Raw genomic sequence first — 23,044 nt, forward strand, 5'->3', positions numbered from 1 at the left:
CTATTAACCACACATAATGAATCAAACAAATAAAACCAAAAAGATCCATTTGGAAATTCATCATCATAAAGGAAATTATCACCTCCAAGATGGTGACGTGGCAAGCTATCAACCGTTCTTTCTGGTGATCACAAAATCATCAAGAGCCTCATATTTTGAGAAAGCCATGGATGTGATAACCCTTTCTCCAATTCAATTTTAAGAAATAATTAATAATAATAAGAAGAAGAAATGACAAAAAAAAAAAAAAAAAAAAAAAAAAAAAAAAAAAAAAAAAAAAAAAAAAAAAAAAAAAAAAANGGGACAGTGCCAAGTCAGCAAAGTTATCATCCACGTGGCAGAGAAATATTGGAAGATGGACAATGGCCGCAAATTGGCAATCCTTAATCAACTATAAATACAAAGAGAAGGCTTCCCATTTGTGGCCACGAGGCAGCAACAACCAGATCACAGAGCGTTGGTGAAAACACAAAAAAGATAAGATTTTTCACTTCATCAATGGCCTCTGCTTCTCTCCTCAAATCCTCCCCTGTTCTTGACAAGTGCGAGTGGGTTAAGGGCCAATCCCTCCGCCAGCCACCCCTCTCCGCCGTCCGCTTCCACCCCACCGCCGCTCCCTCCACCCTCATCGTCCGTGCCGGCTCCTACGCCGATGAGTTGGTCAAAACCGCCGTATTGTATCGTTCTGTTTCACTCTGTTCATGTTTATACTCTGTTTTTCTTGCTAAACTTTGATGGGTTTCTTGCAGAAAACCATTGCGTCTCCGGGACGTGGGATTTTGGCCATGGATGAGTCCAATGCAACCTGTGGCAAGCGGTTGGCGTCGATCGGGTTGGAGAACACGGAGGCGAACCGTCAGGCTTACAGAACTCTGCTCGTGACACCGCCGGACCTCGGCAAGTACATCTCCGGCGCTATACTTTTCGAGGAGACTCTGTACCAATCCACCGTCGACGGCGAGAAGATTGTCGACGTTTTGGTTAAGCAAGGCATTGTTCCTGGAATCAAAGTCGATAAGGTGAGTTTAAATTTTGAATTTTTTGAAGTATTGAGAGATTGAATAATGGGTACTCTGTTTTTTGGGGAAAAAAACAGGGGAAGTTTTGAGAGATTAAATAATGGGTGCTCTGTTTTTTGGGGGAAAAAACAGGGGTTGGTGCCACTTGCTGGTTCGAACAATGAATCATGGTGTCAAGGTCTCGATGGGCTTGATTCTCGTGCAGCTGCTTACTATCAGCAGGGCGCTCGTTTCGCCAAATGGTATCGAATCCTGTTCTTAATTTCTGTATCTCAAAGGTTAAAAAGGCTTAACAATGGCGGTTTTGCAGGCGCACAGTCGTGAGTATTCCCAATGGCCCATCGGCGCTCGCTGTCAAGGAAGCTGCTTGGGGACTTGCTCGCTACGCTGCTGTCTCGCAGGTATCGACCTATCAACCCTTCTCGATATTCATTAATGTTCCCAACGTTTAAATAGAGTCCGATCTTTATTAGTTTACAACGTTTAAATAGAGTCTGATCTCCATTAATGTTCACAACGTTTAAATATGATACAAACTATCAACTAACTCTTATGGTACAAGAACAAGTTCCTACGGAACAAGCTACTAACTAAGTTCTACTATACAAGCTACCAACTAACTCTTCCTGCGATACAAACTACCAACTAACTAACTACAAGCTCCTACTGTATAAACTACCAACTAACTTCCACCGTACAAACTACCCAATAGCTCTTTCTACTATACAAGCTACGAGTTAGCTCCTATAATACAAGCTACCAACTCTTCCCACTGTCCAAGCTATCGACTAACTCACAAACTACTAACTAACTCTTTCTCGTGTCGAAGCTACCAACTAACTCACAAACTACCAACTATCTCCTATTGTACAAGTTACCAACTAGTTCCTGCTTTACACCTGTGTACAAACTACCAACTAACTCTTCCTACTGTACAAGCTACCAACAAACTCTCGCTCTGGCTGTACAAGCTACCAACTAACTCACAAACTACCAACTAGTTCCTACTGTACAAGCTACCAACTAACTCTTCCTACCGCACAAGCTACCAACTAACTGCTTCTGTACAAGCTACCAACTAACTCTTCCTTGTACAACTAACTCTTCGTACTGTACAAGCTACCAACTAACTCCTTCTGTACAAACTACCAACGGATTCGTGCCCAACTCCTAAAAATAGTATAAAATATACTAATAACTAAATCTCTGAGATAAAATATTACTGTCAACTCCAATAATAAACACGTTACATTTCATAATACTCTCTTGAACTATATTAATATGTTTTAGCTCTAACGAATAGGAAATATAAGTGAGACTTTCCCATTTTTTTAACATTTGAACATATTACTGTCAACTCCATTTGAATTCGAGTTTTTGATTTGAGTATTGGATTTTGCAGGAAAATGGGTTGGTGCCGATCGTCGAGCCGGAGATCTTGCTCGACGGTGAGCACGGAATCGACAGAACTTTCGAAGTGGCACAGAAAGTTTGGGCAGAGGTGTTCTTCTACTTAGCAGAAAACAATGTTTTGTTTGAAGGAATTCTTCTGAAACCAAGCATGGTTACTCCTGGAGCTGAGTGCAAAGAGAAAGCCACCCCTCAGCAAGTGGCAGAGTACACTCTGTCTCTTCTCAAACGAAGAATCCCTCCAGCTGTTCCTGGAATCATGGCAAGTCATGAAAACAGAGCTCAAAATCATAACAAAAAACCAAACTTTTTAGTTTTTGATTCACTGAATCTGTTGTTTTGTGTTGTTTTTTTGTTATGGAACAGTTTTTATCAGGTGGGCAATCAGAGGTAGAAGCCACATTGAACCTGAACGCCATGAACCAAGCACCAAATCCATGGCATGTATCCTTCTCCTACGCTAGAGCCCTGCAAAACACTTGCTTGAAGACATGGGGTGGCCTGCCAGAGAATGTGAAGGCAGCACAGGATGCTCTGATTCACCGAGCCAAGGCGAACTCGCTCGCTCAGCTCGGGAAGTACAGCAGTGAGGGCGAGACTGCCGAGGCGAGCGAGGGAATGTTCGTCAAGAACTACTCGTACTGATCGATGAAGAACATGATGATGATGCTTTATAGCGATTTAAAAAGAACACAAAACTGTTTTTGTGTATTCTTAGCAGCTTAATGAACATTTTGTTGATGAATTTAGTTTAGTTTGGTGTTTTGAATCTATGTAAGATGCTTGAATTTGCATGAATCATGAGCTTATATATATTATAATCAGGCTATGTTTCAAAAATATTACAAATTCATGACCATTTTAGATCAAGAACAACGAGCCAAGCCTCGTAGTTCATGAATTGTTATGGACCATAGAATCATGAGTCATGCACCAAGACAAGAACGTGAAGAACATATCTCTACAGCTTAGAGTGAGAGAGACCACAGCATGTCAGGGAACCACCACTTGCATCATGGTCTGGGACAAATCGTTCGTGGAGATAGTGTTCTTTACTTGTATAATATTCAGCCATTATCCTCTCGAACAAAGTATAGCACGTTGTTAGTTCAGTAAACGTATACTACGAATCTTTACTATAACTACACTTTTGAAGCTCACAACCGTGAGATCCCACATCAGTTGGAGAGAGAAACGAAGGATTCCTTACCTTTGAAGTTCACAACGGTAATATCCCACGTTAGTTGGAGAGAGGAACGAAGCATCCGTTACAAGGATGTGGAAACCTCTCCTTAACAGACGCGTTTTAAAACTTTTTTGCTCGAGGGCATGACTTTGATACCAGAAATAGGAACAACGAACCTTCACAATAACGAGCTCTACCACGGATCTTCACTATGACTACACATTCGAGGCTCACGACCTCTTTGTTTGACACCTGACTCACTATGACTAAACCTATGGGGCTCACAGTTTCTTTGTTCAAGGGAATGATTTTGTACTCGAAATAAGGATAACGAACTTTCACAGTAACGATCTCTACCACAAATCTTCACTATGAATGCACTTTTGAGGCTTACAACTTCTTTGGTTTACACGTGAGTCATTATGACTGCTCCTTAGGAGCTCACAACTTCTTTGTTCGAGGCATAACGCTGATACCAACTTCTTTATTGCCCTTCGAGTTCTTTCTTGACTTTGTATCGGTCGGCTCATAGGCGTTTTTGAGTCCGTCCAAGCAAATGAAATAAGGTGACGTAGACGTGTTTCGAAAACGAAAAGATGAGAGGAAGCAACATGTATTGCTACTTGAGAGGAGATAATAAGTGAGAAACTTGAACAAAAACATGTGTAGCCACAAATTTTGGTGCTACTTGACAACAAATAAGTGTGAAGTTTAAACAAGAACATCTGCAGCCTTAAATTTTTCAGGAAGGGATGTTCTGTGTCCTGTTCCACACATCTAGTTTGTGATAATAATATCAAAACAAAAATAAAAACAAGGGTCGACTCGAGAACCTGACCAATCTGGACTGTCCAGTTGGATAGGGTTAAACTTTTTTTTTGGACTTGGGTTAGGTTCAACTTTTAAGAAACTGAAAAATTTGAGTTGGTTCGCAGGTTTTACATTTTTTGGTCGGGTCAATCCGACTAACCTAAAAATAGGATTACAACTTATAGTAGACCAAGTTCACCGCTCGGTAGATATTGTCAACTTTTGTCTGTTACAACTGGTACCAGAGCCATACATTGGGCGGTGTACCAGCGAGGACGCCGGGTCCTCAAGGGAGAAGATTGTGAGATCCCACGTTAGTTGAGGAGGGTAACAAAGTATTCCTTGTAAGGATGCGAAATTCTCTCTCTACATACGTATTTTAAAAACCGTGAGGTTGACGACCATGCGTAACGAGCCAAAACGGACAATATATGCTAGTGGTGGGCTTGGACTATTACAAATGGTATTAGGGCCAGACACTGGGCGGTGTGCCAACGAGGACGCTGGCCCCCAATGGGGTAGATTGTGAGATCTCAAGTCAGTTGGAGAGAGAAACGAAACATTCGTTACAAGGGTGTGGAAACCTCTCCCCCTATCATACACGTTTTAAAATCATGAGATTGACGACGATACATAACGAGCGGACAACATCTGTTAGTGGCGGGTTTGGGCTGTTACACAACTCAACTCAACTCGACCCTACTATACTCACTGTACTTTAAAGATCATTGTAAAGATCATGGTAGATAAGTAGAATTTTTTTTAACAATTAAAAAAAAAACCCGACATCCCATCCCGCTCCAACTTGTAAAGAGAGAGTTGGGTCGTAAATTCTATTTAAGTTGAAAATGTCGATTTTTCTAATATAAACGATAAAAATAAAATAGGATTAAAATACGAGTTTAGTTCCATACTTTTAAATTTTTAATTTTTATTATAATAATATTTTCCGTACTAAACGGTGCGTTTTGATCGTCCAACCCATTAAACGGCGTCATCTCCAGTGTTAGTCCCTATGAAACAACAACAAAGTGATTCCAAAGCCATTTCTAGAGAGAGAGAGAGAAGAAGGAGAGAGAGAGAAGAAGGAGAGAGAGAGATGAGCATTTCGTCGACGGCGGGATATTTGGCTCGGCGAGCCGCCCAGAAGGAGAGGGTTCGGATTCTTTACCGGCGAGCTCTCAAAGATACTCTCAACTGGGCCGTCCATCGTCATCTCTTTTACCGAGATGTATACCATTTTTCTTTTCCTTCAATTTCGTTTTGAGATTTCTTCGATCCTAAACTGATTTGGTCCTTTCTTTCTAATCGAGCTTTGATTCAGGCTTCCGATCTTCGGGAGAGATTCGAGGCAAACAAGAACGTGGTGCGTTCTCTATTTGTTCCTTCAATTTTTGTTTTTTTTTATCGATTTTTTTTTGTTTGTTTTTTGCTCTTTTCTGCATTGCGATCTATTTTGAGTTAGTTGACCTAGGGGAGCTGTGGTCTAATTTACTTGCGTTGAGTTTTCTTACGAGCATTTGGCGTTTAAATTGTTTTATGATACTTGATGGAACATTAAAATGTGGTTTGTATTGATAGTTTTGGATGAGTGCTTATATGGTGCTTTAGTCTCTTTATTCTCTGGGATGAGCATTGTTGATTGATCCTTGAATTTCATCTGTTTACTGTGTTTGGAAAATTGTGTATTTTACAAATGAAATGTTATGATTTGCTGGGAATTGATTAGGATGATCGTCCATATTCAAAGGATTTGTACTTGGAAGTTGTGTAGGATGTCCTTTATTTATTTCAATAACATGTGGGAGTGAAGATTCAGGATATATGTCTTAACCTATTAAGCTATTATCAAGGCAACTGTAGGATGCCCCTTATGTAAGGATTGTATTGTCTCCAATTTGTGTTTCAAATAAGTAAGTCTTCTCATATACGATTTATATTCCTAAAAAATTGAACAATTGAATAGGTTTTCTTATGTATGCATAGCTTTCTCCTGCTCCATGGATTTGAAGTATAAAAAAAAAAGTTTGAAATTTGATGTTGGACTGCACTGTGAAACTTATCGGAATTAACTTCTAATTATATGTGTGACCTGCGAGCTTTGAGGGGTTTCAATAAACTCAGAGTAGGACTTAGAGATCCAATTATGTTTTTGGAATTTTGTTTAAATCTGGGATCTTGATTAAGGGAGTGTTCAAGCTCTGAATATGTTGCAAGGGCTACATGTATGGACTGACCAGATTTTAGCTAGCAAGCTATAATTTCAGTTTCTTTTCTATTGATCTATGCTTTTATGGATCCTTCTTTGGGTGAATTTGCAGGAAGATGTTGACACAATAGACAAGCTGATAGCTGATGGGGAAGCTTCCTATAATAAGTGGCGACATCCTGATCCCTATATCGGTAAGTACAATCATAAATGGGTTAGATCATGTGTCAGTTAACAAAAGAAAGCAACTCTCCATGCTGCAAAATTGAATGCTGTTACTGATTATGTAGTATGTTAATAATGGAATTGACTACTGTTAAATTTTTGGTCTTCAACTTTAATCTGCCCCGAGTATGGTTTCTGTTTATTTTAAATACCACTAAAATGTTGTATTTCTTTTCTTCCCTTTTGAATAATAGAAATAGCATTGTGGAAACAATATGAACATAATATTTGTGAGTTTAGTGAAAAAAAGCCTATTATTTTTCTCATCCTAAGAATCAATTTAGTAGGTTGGAATTATAGTAACTAGCCACCACATCTTGGCTTTTCCTTTAGGGGTCGTTTCTTCAGTATCAAATAATCTATGATGCCTGCAACTTTGGATGCTTGATAGTGAAAGATCATGGTTTTCAATATTTATTAAGATGCTTGCAAATAATGAACCCTTGTGTTTATTTTGCAATAACTACTCCATTAGATTGAAAAAAAGAGAGAGATAAGAGTGAAAAAAAAGAGAAAAGTGAGGGGNATATTGTATGATTGATTTTACTTTCTCTTTTAAATCAACTTATTTACATTAATTTAATATTTCAATTAATTTATATTAGTTTTAGATTCTTCTGTGAAATATTATTTTAACAGTTATGTTTGTGTACTTTTTTCATATGAATATAGTTTACTAACATGATGTATAGTTGAATTCCTAGAATTAGTCACTGTAGAATTAGGATTATTATCTCAAAAGTCTAATGAAGGGAAGAGTATGGACTAGATGCCAATTAGACCCAATTAGACCCAATCATATGAATACCCATCCCCTTGACATCCCTGATTACATCAAAGTAACCAGCTCCATATTGGGTTATGAGGATATTTGCTTCATAAAAGATCTTCAGTCCCATATGTGTGTTAACGTCTGCAAAAAGCTTTTGTGAAATATAGTTTTCTTTTTCATAGAGTATCATGGTCTTCAGTGAGTTTGGAACACAAGTCGACAATTCTGGAATATATTTGTAGATGATAATTAGTCAAGTTGCAAACATATTTATCTAATAAGGCTTCCTTCCCCCCTTCCAATCTCACAAATGGTTGCCTCCTGTTATTCAACTTTTTATCAGAATTTCATGTCTGTTATTTCAATCTTGCTTTGATGTACTGTATTTGTGCAGCCATTTATCCTTTAATATTTCTTCCTTTTCCTTTATACTGCAGTTCCTTGGGCTCCTGGGGGTTCTAAGTTTACGCGGAACCCAACTCCACCTCCTGGGGTAAGTTTCTTTTAAAATGAAGGTTCACTTATTCTTTTAATTTTTTTTTTTTCTAAATATTCATTCCTTCTCTTCATTTCTTCACGATGTATTTTATTATTTGCATATATCTAGTTTTTATGCATTACAGAATTATCTAGCATCGTTAACCACCTTATCATTAGGACTATTTAAGAGTGACGATTTTATAGAGGGCATAACAATTATAAGCTCTCTGCATTTGGCTCATTGCTCTAAGCATAGGTCAACTAGCATGAGTCACGTGTCTTCAACCAAGAGGTTAGAAGTTCAAATGAAACGTTAAAAAAGAAACACAACGTTGTGACACATGTATATTTGTTCCCATGTGACATTGTTTTTTAAAAATATAATGCACTTGTGTAAGTTAGACTCTCTCTGCCCTACACTAGGAGCACTTGAAAATGGAAAAAGAGGACAATAAGAGCACAATAATCTTCTTTGGCTGTTTTATTCTTGTCATGTGCTGATGGTTTGAGATCTCTACTTTGACCCTTGGATTAATTTTTATGTACTGTTAGACTGTAGTATCGAACAGATTCACTGACGCCAGCATCTATGTTTAATGGTACAGATTGAGATAATATATGACTATGGACGGGAAGATCACTGAAATCTCCATTTTCTGGTAACGAATAAAGGTAAGCTTACGTTTAGATGCTGATAGCAACAAAGCCTATTTTCCCCAATCTGAATGCAACTCGAGTTCGGTTGTTATTGGCTTATATTATTGTACATAATTCTGACGAGTTGGTAATATTGCATGGAAATTATTAAACTGAAAAATTAGAGTCCTTTACCGAGTGAAATTTACAAACTCATTTTACCTGATGTTACTGGAAACAATTTTCAAAAGATGAAAAACAGAGAAAGAAAATTAGCCTACTGTTTTGAAGCGCTCTCACTTTTTTCCAAGCAACCATTTAAGTAATACTACAATTAACAATAGTTTTCAGTAATTGTATTCACTTAAGTCTTGGATATTTTTTTGGTTGGAGTTCTAATATAGAAAGCTATATCTTGACTGGTGCAGGTTTAAATGGTTGGTTGCTTCGTCTGAGTTGATGATGATAAAAGGAGCTCTTTGATGTGTAAACTTTGAATGAACACAAATCATAGTAATTCCTTGTTGATTTGCTTTCTACTTTTTCTTAGATATGCAAATTTGACGTAGAAAAATCACCGTTGGAACGGTGAATGATGTCTGCAACTCTTGGTTAATTTAAGCGTTCGTTCATCCTTTGCATGACATGTCTGGAACTATCCCTTGTTCATTGTTGCACTGATAAAACCGGCCTTTCATTTTGACTTAACGAAACGACTTCGTTATATGTTGGTGAGAATTTCTTCTGTTCTTGTGGGGTCTTTTTTTTTTTTTTTTCCACTTTTGAAGGATCTTATTTTCACAAGCACTCGTCTCTGAAGCCAAAAGGAAAAAGGAAACCCACAAGAACAGAAAAATGCTCGTTTGATGCTAAGTCTAAGGTCAAAATGCTTTTACCAAAATAAAATTACTTTTTTAAAGATGCTCCTTTATGTATTTTTTACAAAAGTGCTCATCTAAAACACTTGAGCGTTAAAACTATGCCAAAATATCCGTTCTGAAGATGATCAAATTAGAGTATTGGCGTCCGTTGGAGAGGAAGGATGTGATACCTTTTCGTAGCTTTAAAACTGTGAGACTCATGATAATGCGCAACGGACCAAAGCGAATAAGAATAATTGCGAATAACTGTGAAATGCAACGGACCAAAACGAATAACTGTGAAACTAATGATAATACATACGGATCAAAGCGAATAATACCTACTAATAATGAACTTGTATAGATCAAAGCGAATAATACCTACTAATAATGAACTTATTTATTAAATAATACCTACTAATAATGAACTTATTTATTAAATGAACATAATCTTTTGCCATTTTTAAATTAATAATCTTGTGCCATTTTTAAATTAATAATGATTATCCTAATAAATTCTCTAACACATCTTAAAAGATTCATTATCTAGAAAATTTGCACTTTCTCAAGCCTAGAAAAATGGAATTCCAAGATAAATTCGGATAAATTTTGCTAATTCCAATATTAATTCGTAGCATGGCAGATCCTATCCCTATTCTGTGGACAGAAATACCACATCAATACCAGATTTGATACCAACATTGAGTCAAGTCTACCCTAAAAGAATCGAAATAAGATTTTAAATAAAAGAGAGAGCACATATGACCACCTCAAAGAAGATTTTAAATAGCAACGATTTCTGATTTACGCAATGTACAATTTCTGATAAATAAAAGAACATAACTGTGCATGAAAATCTTACATTTCAACTAAATTTTCACTTGTAAAACTGTTGCTATCACAAAAGCATAAAGCATAGTAGATGAAACAGGATAAATAGCGTTGATGTCGACAATAGACTCGTGATCTCGCTATCCTCTCAATGAATACTTCTTCCCAGCAAATGGCTGGAACTTCGCCTCTTCTTTCTCTTTGGGCTGCTGCTCTTGCTTACCATCCTTCTCAGTTTCCTGGAACATATCAGCTTTACAGTCAGTTTATCATTTTTATTCAAGTTATTTTGTATGACAAGGAGTATTAACAAAGGAGGGAAGGAACGTGGATAAAATGACACAAAGCAAAAGGCCAAACCTTCTTAGTTTCCTTCGGATTTCGGCTTGCATTTGATCCGAAGACGAGCTTTCCCTGAGACTGCCTTGTAGCATTTTGAGAGCTAGACCCAGCAGAAGGCTGGCCACTAACGTTTCTGGAATCAATTTGCTTGTCTTTGGATGCTGAAGTTGAAGATAATGATGGCTGTTGCTTAGATGGTTTCCCGTCTAAACGCCTCCCGACTCCAGTGAATGGATTGAATTTGGGTTCAGCTTCTGCAGCGGGTTGCTCGTCTGTAAGAAAAAGAATATGCATATGGTCAAATTTCAATCTTGATCACATAGAGAAATTGGCAAAGACAAGCAGAGTTCTATGTTGCTTTGTAAGTTCATAAAGTCGCTCCACATAAGTAACATCAGGTCTGACCTTGAACTGGAGCCTTTCCCGTAGGAAGGGAAGCAACTGGCTTTTGAGGTTCTTTGTAGTCCAAAGGGGGCGCAAAGTCCACTTCACAGTCGGTCTCAATTATGCTTATAGCATTTGAAGGCTTCGTTTCAATTATATCAATGTAATATTTCTTGTTGTTATATGCCACCATGATACTGTCCCCAGTTGTCAGGCATGAAAAGTTTCTCAAAGTCGTCTCCAAGCTGACATATGGAACAAGACTGTACGATTAATCGAATGCTTTACATATATTTTTTTTTTTTATGAAAATCGAACTTTCATTCAGAAAAAATTAAAAGAATATATGGGCATGTGAAAAAAAAAAAGGGCCATAAAATGGGCGCCAAGCTACAAAAAGGAGCTTTAATCAAGCAAGAAGACCCATCGAATAGTTACAAAAGACCGACTCCGCATAATAGCACAAGCTACAACCTGCCACATAAACAATCCTTCCTCACGAAAAGGCGAAAAACAAAATACCATGGACAAGTCTACTAGTATCCGCTGGATCAACAAAGCTAAAACAAAACCACCCAAAGAAACAGCTCCAAACAATACGTGCATGACAATTTCAGAGTATATGAACAAGGTTCTTAGCTGCCCTCTTGAAGATAATACAACAAAATGGCCCTACCAAGAGGGGCACTTTGGTCAAAATTCGATCCAAAGCGTTATCCTTTACATGCCAAACCTGCCTCACAAAAACTTTACCTTCACCTTCCACAAAGATAAGAAGACAAAAGCACTCAACAAGGCAAGAATAACTAAACACACACAAAAATAAAAATAAAAATCTGCACGAAAAGCCTTTGGATGGACAAGGACTCCAAAGGCAAACATCCCCCAATTCAGACTGAACCAAAACTCACTAATCAGGGATAACAAAGCTATAACATTTATTACTTCCCTCTTGATTAACGCATGATAGAAACCAAAGGAGGAAGAAGGGTGGCTTCAGAAGAAAAATGAGATCAAAAGGAATGAAGCCACCAACTGATTCCTCAACGAAGCCTAGTGATATAATTGAGGAAACAAGGAGCTCTATCCTCAACCACTTACTTATCCTGCCAAATCCATTTTAGACAACAGAGCCTTGTTTCTCACCCTTACATTATAATGCCTAAACATCCTAAGTCGAACGACCTAGACACCACCTCCCAACTCACAAGATGTGAGCCTCTCCATTTATCCACTCCTCCCATCATAAGACATCCCTTATTAGCTTTTCCTTACTGACACAAATAGGCATTCTAGAAAGGGACCTGAAATAGGTAAGGACGCCTCTCAGAACAGACTGAATAAGAGTGAGTGAGTCTCCCACCTTTTGAAAAGAAACTCTTTCTCCAAGAAGCTAAACTCTTACGGATCTTATTGTAGACCAGATCCAAGAATGAGGGTCTCCTTCAGGACCAAGAGGCAGACCTAAATTGGAAGAAGGGAAGACACCAACCTCACACCCTATGAAAGACGCCCATCTGCCCAACCTAATAGGGTCAGAGTTAAGGCCCAAGATCTGACACTTGTCTCTGCTTATCTAAAGCCCTAAACTAGCCAAATAAGTTAGGATCTGATTCAGGTTACGGAAATAATTCACCTCACTGGACAAGAAAAAGGCGTATTATCAAACAGGAGATGAGACAAGGCCATTTTATCCCTCCCAACCTAGAACCCTATTACCCTTCACCCTTTCGAGATGGTCCTACTCAAGATGTTCACAACCAAGAGAGGGTCACCTTGTCTGAGATCTCTATCCTTCCCTAGGATTACCATTGACCAAAATGGAATGCCTAACTGTCCTGATGCAGCTACTTCTACTCTCTTTCAAGTTAATTCTTCAAGTTTAGAGAATAAAGAACTACGTTCATCTGGCAAGAACCTAAGCTGCATATTGGTTCTGTTGGGAGGAATGGAATTTTGCTACCTGAGGGTCTATAGGTAGAAGCAACCGATAAATGAAATTTAGCACAAAGACATGCGATTGATACATTAGACAGGTTAAAATCTTGTCAATACTACTATTCAGAATTTTTTTTGGAAATTTAGAATATATGAAGTCTATTCCCTTAGGATAAGAAACAACCATAAACAACTTGAAAACGTATACACGAGGAGTGAAGGAAGAAGTAATCCAACCCAACCTAGAGATGAAAGGTTAGTACAAGAAAGCTATTCAGTTAACAAAAACCAAATAAGATTAAACTCGATAGATTAAAGTCTTTTCAAAATCCCCACATACAAAACTCCCACAAAGCGAAAAAGATTACATTAAGGGAAATTATTTAAGGCCACTCTTCTTCTAAGGCTCCTTGATAGGATAATGAAGAGAATTTTGATTGGGTTTTCATTCACTTTCTAATTTCGTATTATCTATGAAATGGTTTCTTAACCAAAAATAAAAAGGAAAGGACAGAGATAACCATTTCAAATTCTTGAACCAAAACTCTGAGATAGAGTCTCTCATGTCACATTAATATTCACACCAACTAAAATATCCATCAATGCAACCCAATTTTGAATCTCTAACTTTAGGTCAGGTTCCTTCAGAAGATCTACTTCAACACTGAGAATCCCCGATAAAAACCTCCAACATAGAGTTACGATAGGCCAAGGCAATCATATAATCTCAAGAACAAAAAAGCAAGGCAATCATATAATCTCAAGAACAAAAAAGCAAAGGGGCAATCCGTAAGCTATCTAGCTATCTAACTTCTTAAGTGTGACCATGTTCTGCCTGACCAATCTTGAAAGAAAAACTACAGAGGGAGTGAGCTTGGGTGTCGTTTCCAAGGGACACCAACTGTTGCTGCTCAACCCAGATTGGCTCTCACCATGCTTGCGAACAATGATCAACACCAAGTGAGTTTCTAGGAGGAACTCCACAACCAATTAACAAAGAGAGAATTAATCTTCTCCTCACGCAGCAAAACAGGGTCTGTCAAACTTTATGGAAGAGGGGCAGTGTCTGCATGCACCAGAAATGCAACAACTCCCCTCTTCACAACTTACAAGTATGGTAGTACCTTCCTATTGAAGGTTTGATCAATCGACGTATCCTTCATAGCTATCGATCTTCCATCTTGACCAAATTTATTTGGAGCGTTCATAGCTACCAATCTTCCACATTGACCAAATTTATTCGAAGCTCTCATAGCTCCCTCATTATGAAAGCTCCGAATAAATTTGGTCAAGGTGGAACCTTGGTAGATATGAAAGCTCCACAGATAAATCAGACCTCCTAGAATAGAATGGCTCTAATGTATATTATTTTGCTCACATTTCTTTTTAATTTTCAAAAAGGTGCATGTGCATTTTACAATAAGGAACTGTTAACTAAGTTCTTAGATATTAGGTAACAATACACAAAAATAAATCTAACTAAATCCCTAGATAAAAAGTAATAATACAGAGAAATAAATCTAACTAAATCCCAAGATATTAGATAACAATACAAATATAATTAAGGATTAAGGTCATTCCTTCATCACATCCTAATGAGGAGGAAAATGTAGTATTTCTCCTTAATCCATTAGAATCTAGCCTAGATTTCTTTCATTTTTGAGAGAAAGGACTTACTAAATTTTGAACTACAGAGGCAAGGAGAATCAAGTAGATTTTGGTCTTCTTCAAGAAAAATACTATCCACAGTTCATAATGAGGGTCTTCAAGTTAAAAATTCTTAAATGCCTCAATTCCAAGATTAGAGATGAAGGGGAAAAAATTGAAAAGTTAATAATCAATAACTCACATGGCTTTTGGATTGGATATATCCAAGAAGTCCATTGTATGAGGTTGTAATTTAACATAAGTTCCCTTTGGTAGAGTAACATTCTTCACTTGCACAACGTCTCCCTCCTGTAAAAGCATATTCTCCATCATCTGTAGAGGAAACTAAGCAATCAGGACATGTTCCATGAAAGAAATCACGCTGGACACACAAATAAGCTGAGAAATGCACTTAGTGATTACCCAATAAGGCATATAGATCATTCCCTCTTCAGCAATGAACTCGAGGACACCACAGTGGGAAAGTCGTTCAGTAACATCATTCCGAAGCTCAAACAACATCGGATAATCAATATGTAAAGATGCTGCAGATATTAGTTTAATTTTGGATTACCATTGCACAATACATGGAGAACAAAACATATATAATTAAGAAAAAAAAAAGTCGAAGAACTTGAGTCATAGCCAAAGCAGAAAGTACCAAGGCGATCGAGTGCAGAAGGCGGCATTATGACTGAAATGAAGAGGTAAATATACAATGATACATTAGCAAGAATGGGATGTTTGACCATAGGAAGTAACATAAATCATAAAACTTACTTTTGTCACCAGTTTCAAGTTGTGGCTGCAAAATAGATGAAATAGACAAGGATTAGAATAGAAAAAATTATGTTGAATTTTTAAAAGATATTTCAAAATATAAAATCAAAATTCCATCTCTATATGCCTAAATTCACCAAGCTAAATAACTCAAAAAGTAGTTGGTCAAAATTCGAAAGCACATCCATGACTCAATTAGACCAACATCCTTCTCCTCAAAACTTCATTTTAAGAACATTGTTGATGTGCATAATAAGATGAGGATGTCTCAGTAAATAAAACAATCAGCTAGCTTCACTATTTAGAGACTGAAGAATGATGATGGAACTAACAGCTTTCAGTAACCTTTTGAAAGAAAATTACAGCCTGAACAAGTAAATGACTGAGCTTAAAATAATGTTCAGCAACCTTTTCAATAAAAGATGCAGGATAACACCGATATGTTTGCTCAAATGAAGTCCCATGATATCCATATCCGTCGAAAAACTGCATAACCACAGAAAACAATTGATCTTACATTATAACGCTGTTGTAAGCTTTAAACATTAAAGAACACAAATTAAAAAAGATCATATGTGTCGACAAGTAGCATAACAGTAATATTCCATGAGTGGACTCTAGATTAATGCTCTCACAATAAAAGATCATGCCTATTGCAGTTCTATATTAGGAGTCTTAGAATTAGACTAGCAATTATTTTTTTTAACGAGTAGATTCACATACAATGATGGAAAAGCTGTTACAAAAACCTTCTAAACAAATAGTGCAGATTTGTTTTGCCATTCAAATTTTAAGAGAGTAGATTAGAAACAATTTTCTGCGTTAAAATTATAAAAGAAAAAAGTTTCTTTGATGAATTTTTTTTTTTTTTTTTTTTTTTGGCAATATATTTTTTTAAGCCCGATTTAAAAGAAGATGGAAGATAGATAGAAATAGAATCTCTATGTTTTCATACATTTCAACGATCAACCCAGACAACTTTAAAATTAATCTGTAAAAGAAATTTGAGAACATATTTAAACAGCCCACAAATATCAATATAAACCATAAAAGATTATGAGAGTGGGAGTGGAGGGCTTGGCTAAACTATGAGTTAAATAACTTACCATGGTGTAGATCCTTGAAGAGTGTCAAGCCAAAAACTGAACCTACCAATGGCAGTACAAAATAGTTAAAAAAGAGCAGCTCAAGATAGAAGACAAAACCAATAAGATAAGAGACTCTCCATTTAACGAATACCAAGGTAAACACATAAACAAGTAAATCATAAATACACCAGTTCTGAAACTCATAATTTAATCAAAGTAAGCACAGCCCTCACCGCACACGCACACACAGACACTGAGATCAAACGCTTCATCACATACACAAGCAAGTTCCAAACTTTTAACCATAAATTTAGAGACAAGATGTGGGGAAATTAGCAGCATTAGATATCCCGTCTCAATGATTCCTTATCCAACCCTAAAGAAACTACAACCTTTACTCCGATGCAAGCTCAATCTCAGCTAGTTTATCATACTTGAAAAAAACAGGATATTAATCACAAGCACAAAAAATTGTTCGAATCCTTTTCTCCAATTTCCACGAAAACAAAAAGTAAATAAAGGAATCAAACAAAGCTAATTCGAGAGAATATTTACAGAAAACGAAAATCTGATTCGCAACAGAAGTGAAAATAAATAAAATTCAAAGAATTTGTTCGGATCGGAAAGTAATCTACACAAGTATAAACAGTGAGAACGGAACTGATCGGAAAAAAGGAATTGGAGTATCGGAATTGAGAGAAAGCTCTGACCGACTTACCAAACTCCGACGAGAGAATTGCAGAAACGAAAGGTCGAAGTGGGCGAGATTTGCGTGCTTATAATTATTTATTATTTCCTCTATATATTATTTTATATATAAAATAAAAAATAAAAAATAAAAAATCTTTACCTTAGCCTATATCTCCAAGTCAAGATAGATTCCCCGCTAAAAATTAGCTGGAATAACCATTTTTAAATATTCACCCGATTTTATTTATTTTTTAATATAATTTTTATTAAAAATATAAATATAAATTTAATAATATTTCATAAATAAAAATATAATATAATATTCTATCTCATTAAAATGGTAATTGATATGTTATAATCGGAAAATATTGATATAAAATAAATTTTGAATGTAGATTAATATATCTATAAATATTATATAAATAATATATATATATATATATATATATATATATATATATATATATATATAATTAATATTTCAATTAATAAGCAAGGATTTTTACAATTTTGCAAATTAATTTTAAAAAAATGTGATATATTTTGTTAGGTAAAATCTTGTTAAAATCTTAAACTAATAATTATATCACATCAATTTTAAATTATAATAAATGAATCTTTAGATTATCTATTATAATTTTATATAAATTTTAAATTTTAATAAATCAATTTAGATTTTATTTTAAAATTATTAATTCATAATTCTTGGGTTTAAAATGACATAAATAGATATTAGTGACTATTTTTTTTAATTAATTTTAACGAAATTAATTTTCTTATTAATTTGATAGGATTTATTTATGTAATTTTGTTAATTTTAAATAAAAATCAATTATAAATATTTTATAAATTACTTTCTCTCAAAATTTCAACTAAATAAAATATTTTTAACTATTTATTTATAACAAAATACTATAAAACTTAAAACAAAATAAAATTATAAATAATGTTTGATATACAACAAATATGAAAAGAAAACTTAAAAACTAATAATAATTAATAAAAACTCAAGTCGTGTGTCTCAACCTGACACATACCCACACCTCGACCCGATAGCGGCCCGAACCTCCTTTAGCTGCACACGTGACTGATGTGTGATCTCCCCCATTCGCGGCTCAACGTCCACTTGTGTAGTGGCTTGATTGCCTCAGCTTGACGACTCGATTGACTTAGGCAGCTTGATATATAAACTTTATATTGTTTCCTAAGTTATCGACCCTCTTAAAGCCATTTTTTACCTACATTTGAGGTAGACACCAGTTCATTCGATTTTAGATAGTTTTAGGACTTGTATTGAAAATAATCATCATATTCAACTGGACAAAAATGTGAAAAATGTTCTAAGTATGGATTATGGATTGACATGGGTTAAATTAAACGTTGAAGAATATTCTGAACACGGCCAAGGCCAATTAAACGAACAAGAGACCTCATGCATGTATGTCATGTGCATCGGGATACTTTCCCATTATGTTATGTTAGTACAAACGCATACCTTGATATTTATGTTCATCATGATATGATGCGACATTCGACGACGTGTACTAGCTCACTTGGTGGGTCATGTGCGCATACGTGGGGCGGCAAAATACCACACATCAACCCCTACCCAGAACCGAAAAGAGCCCAAGGTCATGTTATGATTTTAAAGGATAGGTCTCAAATCATGTTTTGTGTGTGATTACATTACTAACTCCCATGCACGGATGATGGTGAACATGGAGTTATAGGGCAAGAGAAAGGACCCTTGACTCGATATCACTTTATAGGTAATGTTTCCATCCTGTTTCTCAATGCAACGACCCTCATGAAAAACTATTAGTAGATTGTCCATCTTCGTTTTGAACAACATCGATAGGGAAGTTAGGCCCATACCGTGTCATAGACCAAGGATTAAAACTTGAATCATTATTCTTTTTCTCCCAACTTGTCATATGTTGTTTTTCTCCTACTCCTAGTTAGTTCTACATCAAAAGATCATCATTTTAGTCAAATCTCTAAATGCCACACACATATAAAGCGTATATAGAATTCTATGCATAGGGGAATGGGAATCTACCTCATACCATTCAATTGTAGACCACAACACCAATGTGAGGCTGAAAAAGATTGCGCACCACAGCAGCACTTCGTGGACAGCAAACTGATAGCAAACCGATAGCATTGAATTTGCAGGGGTAAAATCCCACATCGACTACGGAGAACGAGAGCCTAAAGAGGGTGGACACGAGCTAGTGTACCAGCAAGGACCTTGCAAACACATTTTAAGAGAAAACCCGAAAAGAAAAGTCTAAAAGACAATATCTACTAGTGGTGGACAGGTGTTACAAATCGTATCAAAGTCAAAGACACCGAGCATTGTGCACAACGAGGAAGCTGAGCCCCAAAAGGGGTGGAGACGAAATGGTGTGTGCCAACAAGAACGTGGCACCGAAGAAGGTGGATTGGGGAGTCCCACGTCAATTGGAGAAGAGAACGAGTGCTAGAAGGGGAACAAACCCGAAAAGAAGTGGATTGTGAGATTCTACCTAGAGAGAAGAACGAAATATATTCTACAAGAGCGTAGAAACTCTCCCTAATCAACGCGTTTTTAAAAGGTTGATACCTAAAAGTTAGATCTGAAAAGAAAAACAGCCATTGACAGCTTCTTAAAAGTTGTACACAGTGATATAACCAAGAGAGATTCAAGATCCCGAATTAACAAAAGGGTGGATTCGGGTGTTCTAATCCCCTCTCTCTGATCTAAACAAAAATAAAGCCAAAGGAAGAGGAGCTTAGCTGCTGTTGCTGTGCTCTCATAACCCTTTGCAACAAGCCAAAGAACAAAAAAAAAAAAAGGTACTTTTTCTTTTTCCGAACTACATCGACGGACCTACGACGACGACGACAACGACAACGAAAACAGACCAATAGCTTATTTAGGGATGTGGCTAACGACTAAACCTTCAAACATTATTCATCAAGCATAGCAGTAAGTCCACTGCTCGGCATCGCCAGCACCATTGGTGCAGGAAGATGCGCTAGCCAAATAAGGCATGTTGCGGAAGGACATGGCCAAGCTATTGGCAATGCCTCCAACATCATCCTCCTCCTGCCCAAACTCCTCAGCTCGATGCTTGAGGGTCTCAAACATGAGCTCGGGCTCGTGCTGCATTACTCGGAGGATATCCGCACATGATGGCCCAGGCACAGTGCGAGTGACTGCAAAGCTATGTGGTCCATCGCTCTGCATTACCCGAACCACGCTCGGGCTACTAAACAGGTTGTGAACACCACCGAGAGCCTCCTCATAAGCCCCACCTAGAAACATCCCAAGATAGTATCGCCCACCTCCACCTGATAAACTGCTGTTGCCTTCGAGCTCGTGCAACGGCAAGCTTGACTCACCATTGACAAACCTATCGATCTTACCGTCACTGTCACAGGTTAGATCGGACAGAATGCCCCTCACTGATGGTCTCTGATCGAGACGATGAATAGGGACAATCGGAAACAGCTGGTCAATACCCCAGAAATCTGGGATAGAGGTGAAAATGGAGAGGTTTACATGGTAAGTTCTTACAGCATCAACCTCTCCAATTGCCTTTGAAACAAGGGCACAAAGTCCATCTACCGCAGCTAGTTCTTCCATTCCCAAACACCCATCCTTGAATTTATCAACGCAGCATTGCTTCAATTGATCTGCATATAGCAAGCACGCCTCGTACTCACCCATATAAGCTGCAGTCAAAAGGTTCTGATAATCGATACGGGCATCATCGGTCAGTCCATCGACAAGATACTGACGTTCAATTGGGCTCATGGATGGGACCTCATAAGAGCTAGCAGAAACAGCCTCAAATATCAGAACAGAGTGATGAGAGACGATTGCTCGGCCACTTTCACTGCAAATTATCGGGTGCTTAACGGCCCTACGGTCGCATACACAGCGGACTGCATCAACAACGGTAGAGGCATACTCTTCGAGTTCATAAGCAACAGATAACTCAGAATCCCCTGACTTCGACCCGTCATAGTCAATACCAAGACCACCTCCAATGTCGATAACTAGCATGTTGGCACCGAGACGAACCAATTCGCAATAGATTTGAGCAGCCTCGCTAATGCCATCAGTGAGTAACGCGGTGGAGGGGATCTGGGAACCGATATGAAAATGGAGCAATTGAAGACAATCAAGCATATCAGCCTGTTTAAGCTTCCTAACCACACGAAGAATTTGTGTGGTCGTAAGACCAAATTTCCCTTTCTCGCCTGATGTAGACCCAAAATGACCAGAATGCTTGGTTCTTAGCTTCGCACGCATGCCGATCACAGGGCGAACAAAGAGCGCTTTACTCAAATCAATAACCAAATCAAGCTCTTCCTCTTGTTCAAGCACAATCACAGTGTTCAAAGCGAGCTTCCTAGCAATAAGAGCCAGAGAAATGTACTCCGCATCCTTGAAACCATTGCACACCAAAAAGGCATCTCTATTCCCTTTGCACAAACAGCTCATTGCCAGGAGTATCTCCGGTTTCGATCCAGCCTCAAGACCGAAACGGAAAGGAGAACCGAATTTCACGATGTCTTCAACAACGAACCTGTCCTGGTTGCATTTGACCGGATAAACGCCCTGGTAATGAGACCCATATCCCTGAGATTGAATAGCACAATCAAATGCCGATTGGAGAGACTCCAAACGGTTCTTAAGCACATCAGGAAAGCGCACAATAAGAGGAAGCTGCAAGCCAAGCCCACCAGAGCTAATCGGATCTGAAGCCTTCTTCACAATTTTCAAGAGATCAATCTCCTGATGGGGCAAGGTGGCTGTACCGTAAGGACGAACGGTCATGTTCCCAGAGCCATTGACAGAGAAATAAGGGGCACCCCATCCATCGATCTTGTAAAGGGAGGAAGACAGAGAAGGAGACCAAGAGGGATTTTCAGAAATGGGAGCAGCAGCGGGAGAGGTGAAGATGGTAGTCTCCGGAGGTCCGCCGGAAAATAAGACCGGCGACGGAAGAGAGCTATCCCCAGCAAAAGCGCAGCCAGGAGGAGGAGCTGCAGCAGCTTCCACGCAATAAGCTAGGGCCGGCATCTCTCCGACGACGGATCAAGAAAAGAATAAGAAAATGGAGACGGAAAAATTAAAAAACGAAAAGATTAGTTAGAGAAATTGTTAAGAAAAAGGAATGGTAAATTCAGAGTTCGTCCAAGTGGGGGCTTTAAAACCCGCCGAGGCCGAGGCCCCGGCTACCCCCTCAAAAGAAGCAAAAAAAGTAGCTATTTCCACCGTCAAATCCACCGCGCTCCCCTATACACTTCCAATATCCCACCGCGATCCGCTCAGAAGAAGAATTTGATAACAACAAACACAAAAATCAAGCTACGAATTCAAAACCAAATCAAACATCAAACACCGAAACCGCTCTTCACCATGCAGATCTGGAAATCAAAGAATCCACACCAAAATTCAAACCAGGGATTCAACAAAAGACGAAAAACAAAACAGAAGAGGAAGCAATTGCTTCAACAAACAGACTTTCCGGCAAATTTTCCGGTAAAAAGGCGGAGAAAAAGAAGAACAAACGGAAACCTAACGGGAAGAAATGGAGAGCCCTCGGAGAGACGATAGAATGTGTCTAATAAACGAGGTTAGAATGAGCGAGATTTGCATGAACAACCAAGCGCCTTTTTATAGGAAAATATATCTCGGGTCGGGTCGGACTTAACAGTCCTCCATCAACCCGGTAGTTTG

At 37.8% G+C, this 23,044-nt stretch overlaps 4 protein-coding genes across 6 annotated transcripts; 2 read left to right on the forward strand and 2 right to left on the reverse strand.

Annotated features, from left to right (window-relative positions):
• The first annotated feature begins 427 nt into the window (after nucleotides 1–427).
• Nucleotides 428–3,262, forward strand: LOC111795850 (fructose-bisphosphate aldolase 1, chloroplastic-like). Its single transcript, XM_023678456.1, has 6 exons — nucleotides 428–672; nucleotides 750–1,019; nucleotides 1,152–1,261; nucleotides 1,330–1,420; nucleotides 2,422–2,691; nucleotides 2,796–3,262. The coding sequence occupies exons 1-6, from the start codon at nucleotides 499–501 to the stop codon at nucleotides 3,072–3,074; spliced, it is 1,194 nt and encodes a 397-aa protein (XP_023534224.1). The 5' UTR covers nucleotides 428–498; the 3' UTR covers nucleotides 3,075–3,262.
• Nucleotides 3,263–5,455: 2,193 nt separating this feature from the next.
• Nucleotides 5,456–9,393, forward strand: LOC111794389 (NADH dehydrogenase [ubiquinone] 1 beta subcomplex subunit 9-like). The gene is made up of 6 exons (XM_023676360.1): nucleotides 5,456–5,656; nucleotides 5,750–5,791; nucleotides 6,747–6,828; nucleotides 8,069–8,124; nucleotides 8,717–8,783; nucleotides 9,176–9,393. The coding sequence occupies exons 1-5, from the start codon at nucleotides 5,525–5,527 to the stop codon at nucleotides 8,753–8,755; spliced, it is 351 nt and encodes a 116-aa protein (XP_023532128.1). The 5' UTR covers nucleotides 5,456–5,524; the 3' UTR covers nucleotides 8,756–8,783; nucleotides 9,176–9,393.
• A 976-nt stretch (nucleotides 9,394–10,369) lies between these two features.
• On the reverse strand, nucleotides 10,370–17,413 carry LOC111795514 (ubiquitin fusion degradation protein 1 homolog). Of its 3 annotated transcripts, none has more exons than XM_023677990.1 (10): nucleotides 17,336–17,413; nucleotides 16,636–16,677; nucleotides 15,938–16,015; nucleotides 15,530–15,554; nucleotides 15,411–15,443; nucleotides 15,173–15,294; nucleotides 14,952–15,082; nucleotides 11,186–11,409; nucleotides 10,799–11,052; nucleotides 10,370–10,677 (listed from the first exon to the last, which is right to left on the reverse strand). In XM_023677990.1, exons 2-10 carry the CDS (start codon nucleotides 16,636–16,638, stop codon nucleotides 10,579–10,581), a joined length of 969 nt encoding a protein of 322 aa, XP_023533758.1. In that variant the 5' UTR covers nucleotides 16,639–16,677; nucleotides 17,336–17,413; the 3' UTR covers nucleotides 10,370–10,578. The 3 variants fall into 3 exon arrangements, with proteins under 3 accessions (XP_023533758.1, XP_023533759.1, XP_023533760.1); XM_023677991.1 differs by having other exon boundaries at nucleotides 16,636–16,671; nucleotides 17,336–17,400; XM_023677992.1 differs by lacking the exon at nucleotides 17,336–17,413 and adding an exon at nucleotides 16,851–16,875.
• Nucleotides 17,414–19,922: 2,509 nt separating this feature from the next.
• On the reverse strand, nucleotides 19,923–22,950 carry LOC111794938 (arginine decarboxylase). The gene has a single exon (XM_023677144.1). It carries the CDS (start codon nucleotides 22,382–22,384, stop codon nucleotides 20,267–20,269), a length of 2,118 nt encoding a protein of 705 aa, XP_023532912.1. The 5' UTR covers nucleotides 22,385–22,950; the 3' UTR covers nucleotides 19,923–20,266.
• Nucleotides 22,951–23,044: the final 94 nt, after the last annotated feature.

The sequence above is a fragment of the Cucurbita pepo genome, chromosome LG05, assembly GCF_002806865.2.
Source record: "Cucurbita pepo subsp. pepo cultivar mu-cu-16 chromosome LG05, ASM280686v2, whole genome shotgun sequence".
NCBI classification, from domain to species: domain Eukaryota; kingdom Viridiplantae; phylum Streptophyta; class Magnoliopsida; order Cucurbitales; family Cucurbitaceae; genus Cucurbita; species Cucurbita pepo.

Coding starts and splice junctions, on each gene's coding strand:
- LOC111795850 (XM_023678456.1), top strand. CDS start 499: ATGGCCTCTGCTTCTCTCCTCAAATCCTCCCCTGTTCTTGACAAGTGC. Junction 673..749: donor ATGAGTTGGTCAAAACCGCC/GTATTGTATCGT, acceptor GGTTTCTTGCAG/AAAACCATTGCGTCTCCGGG. Junction 2,692..2,795: donor CAGCTGTTCCTGGAATCATG/GCAAGTCATGAA, acceptor GTTATGGAACAG/TTTTTATCAGGTGGGCAATC.
- LOC111794389 (XM_023676360.1), top strand. CDS start 5,525: ATGAGCATTTCGTCGACGGCGGGATATTTGGCTCGGCGAGCCGCCCAG. Junction 5,792..6,746: donor TCGAGGCAAACAAGAACGTG/GTGCGTTCTCTA, acceptor GTGAATTTGCAG/GAAGATGTTGACACAATAGA. Junction 8,125..8,716: donor ACCCAACTCCACCTCCTGGG/GTAAGTTTCTTT, acceptor TTAATGGTACAG/ATTGAGATAATATATGACTA.
- LOC111795514 (XM_023677990.1), bottom strand. Junction 15,083..15,172: donor TGATCTATATGCCTTATTGG/GTAATCACTAAG, acceptor TTTCCTCTACAG/ATGATGGAGAATATGCTTTT. Junction 10,678..10,798: donor ATCCGAAGGAAACTAAGAAG/GTTTGGCCTTTT, acceptor GATATGTTCCAG/GAAACTGAGAAGGATGGTAA.
- LOC111794938 (XM_023677144.1), bottom strand. CDS start 22,384: ATGCCGGCCCTAGCTTATTGCGTGGAAGCTGCTGCAGCTCCTCCTCCT.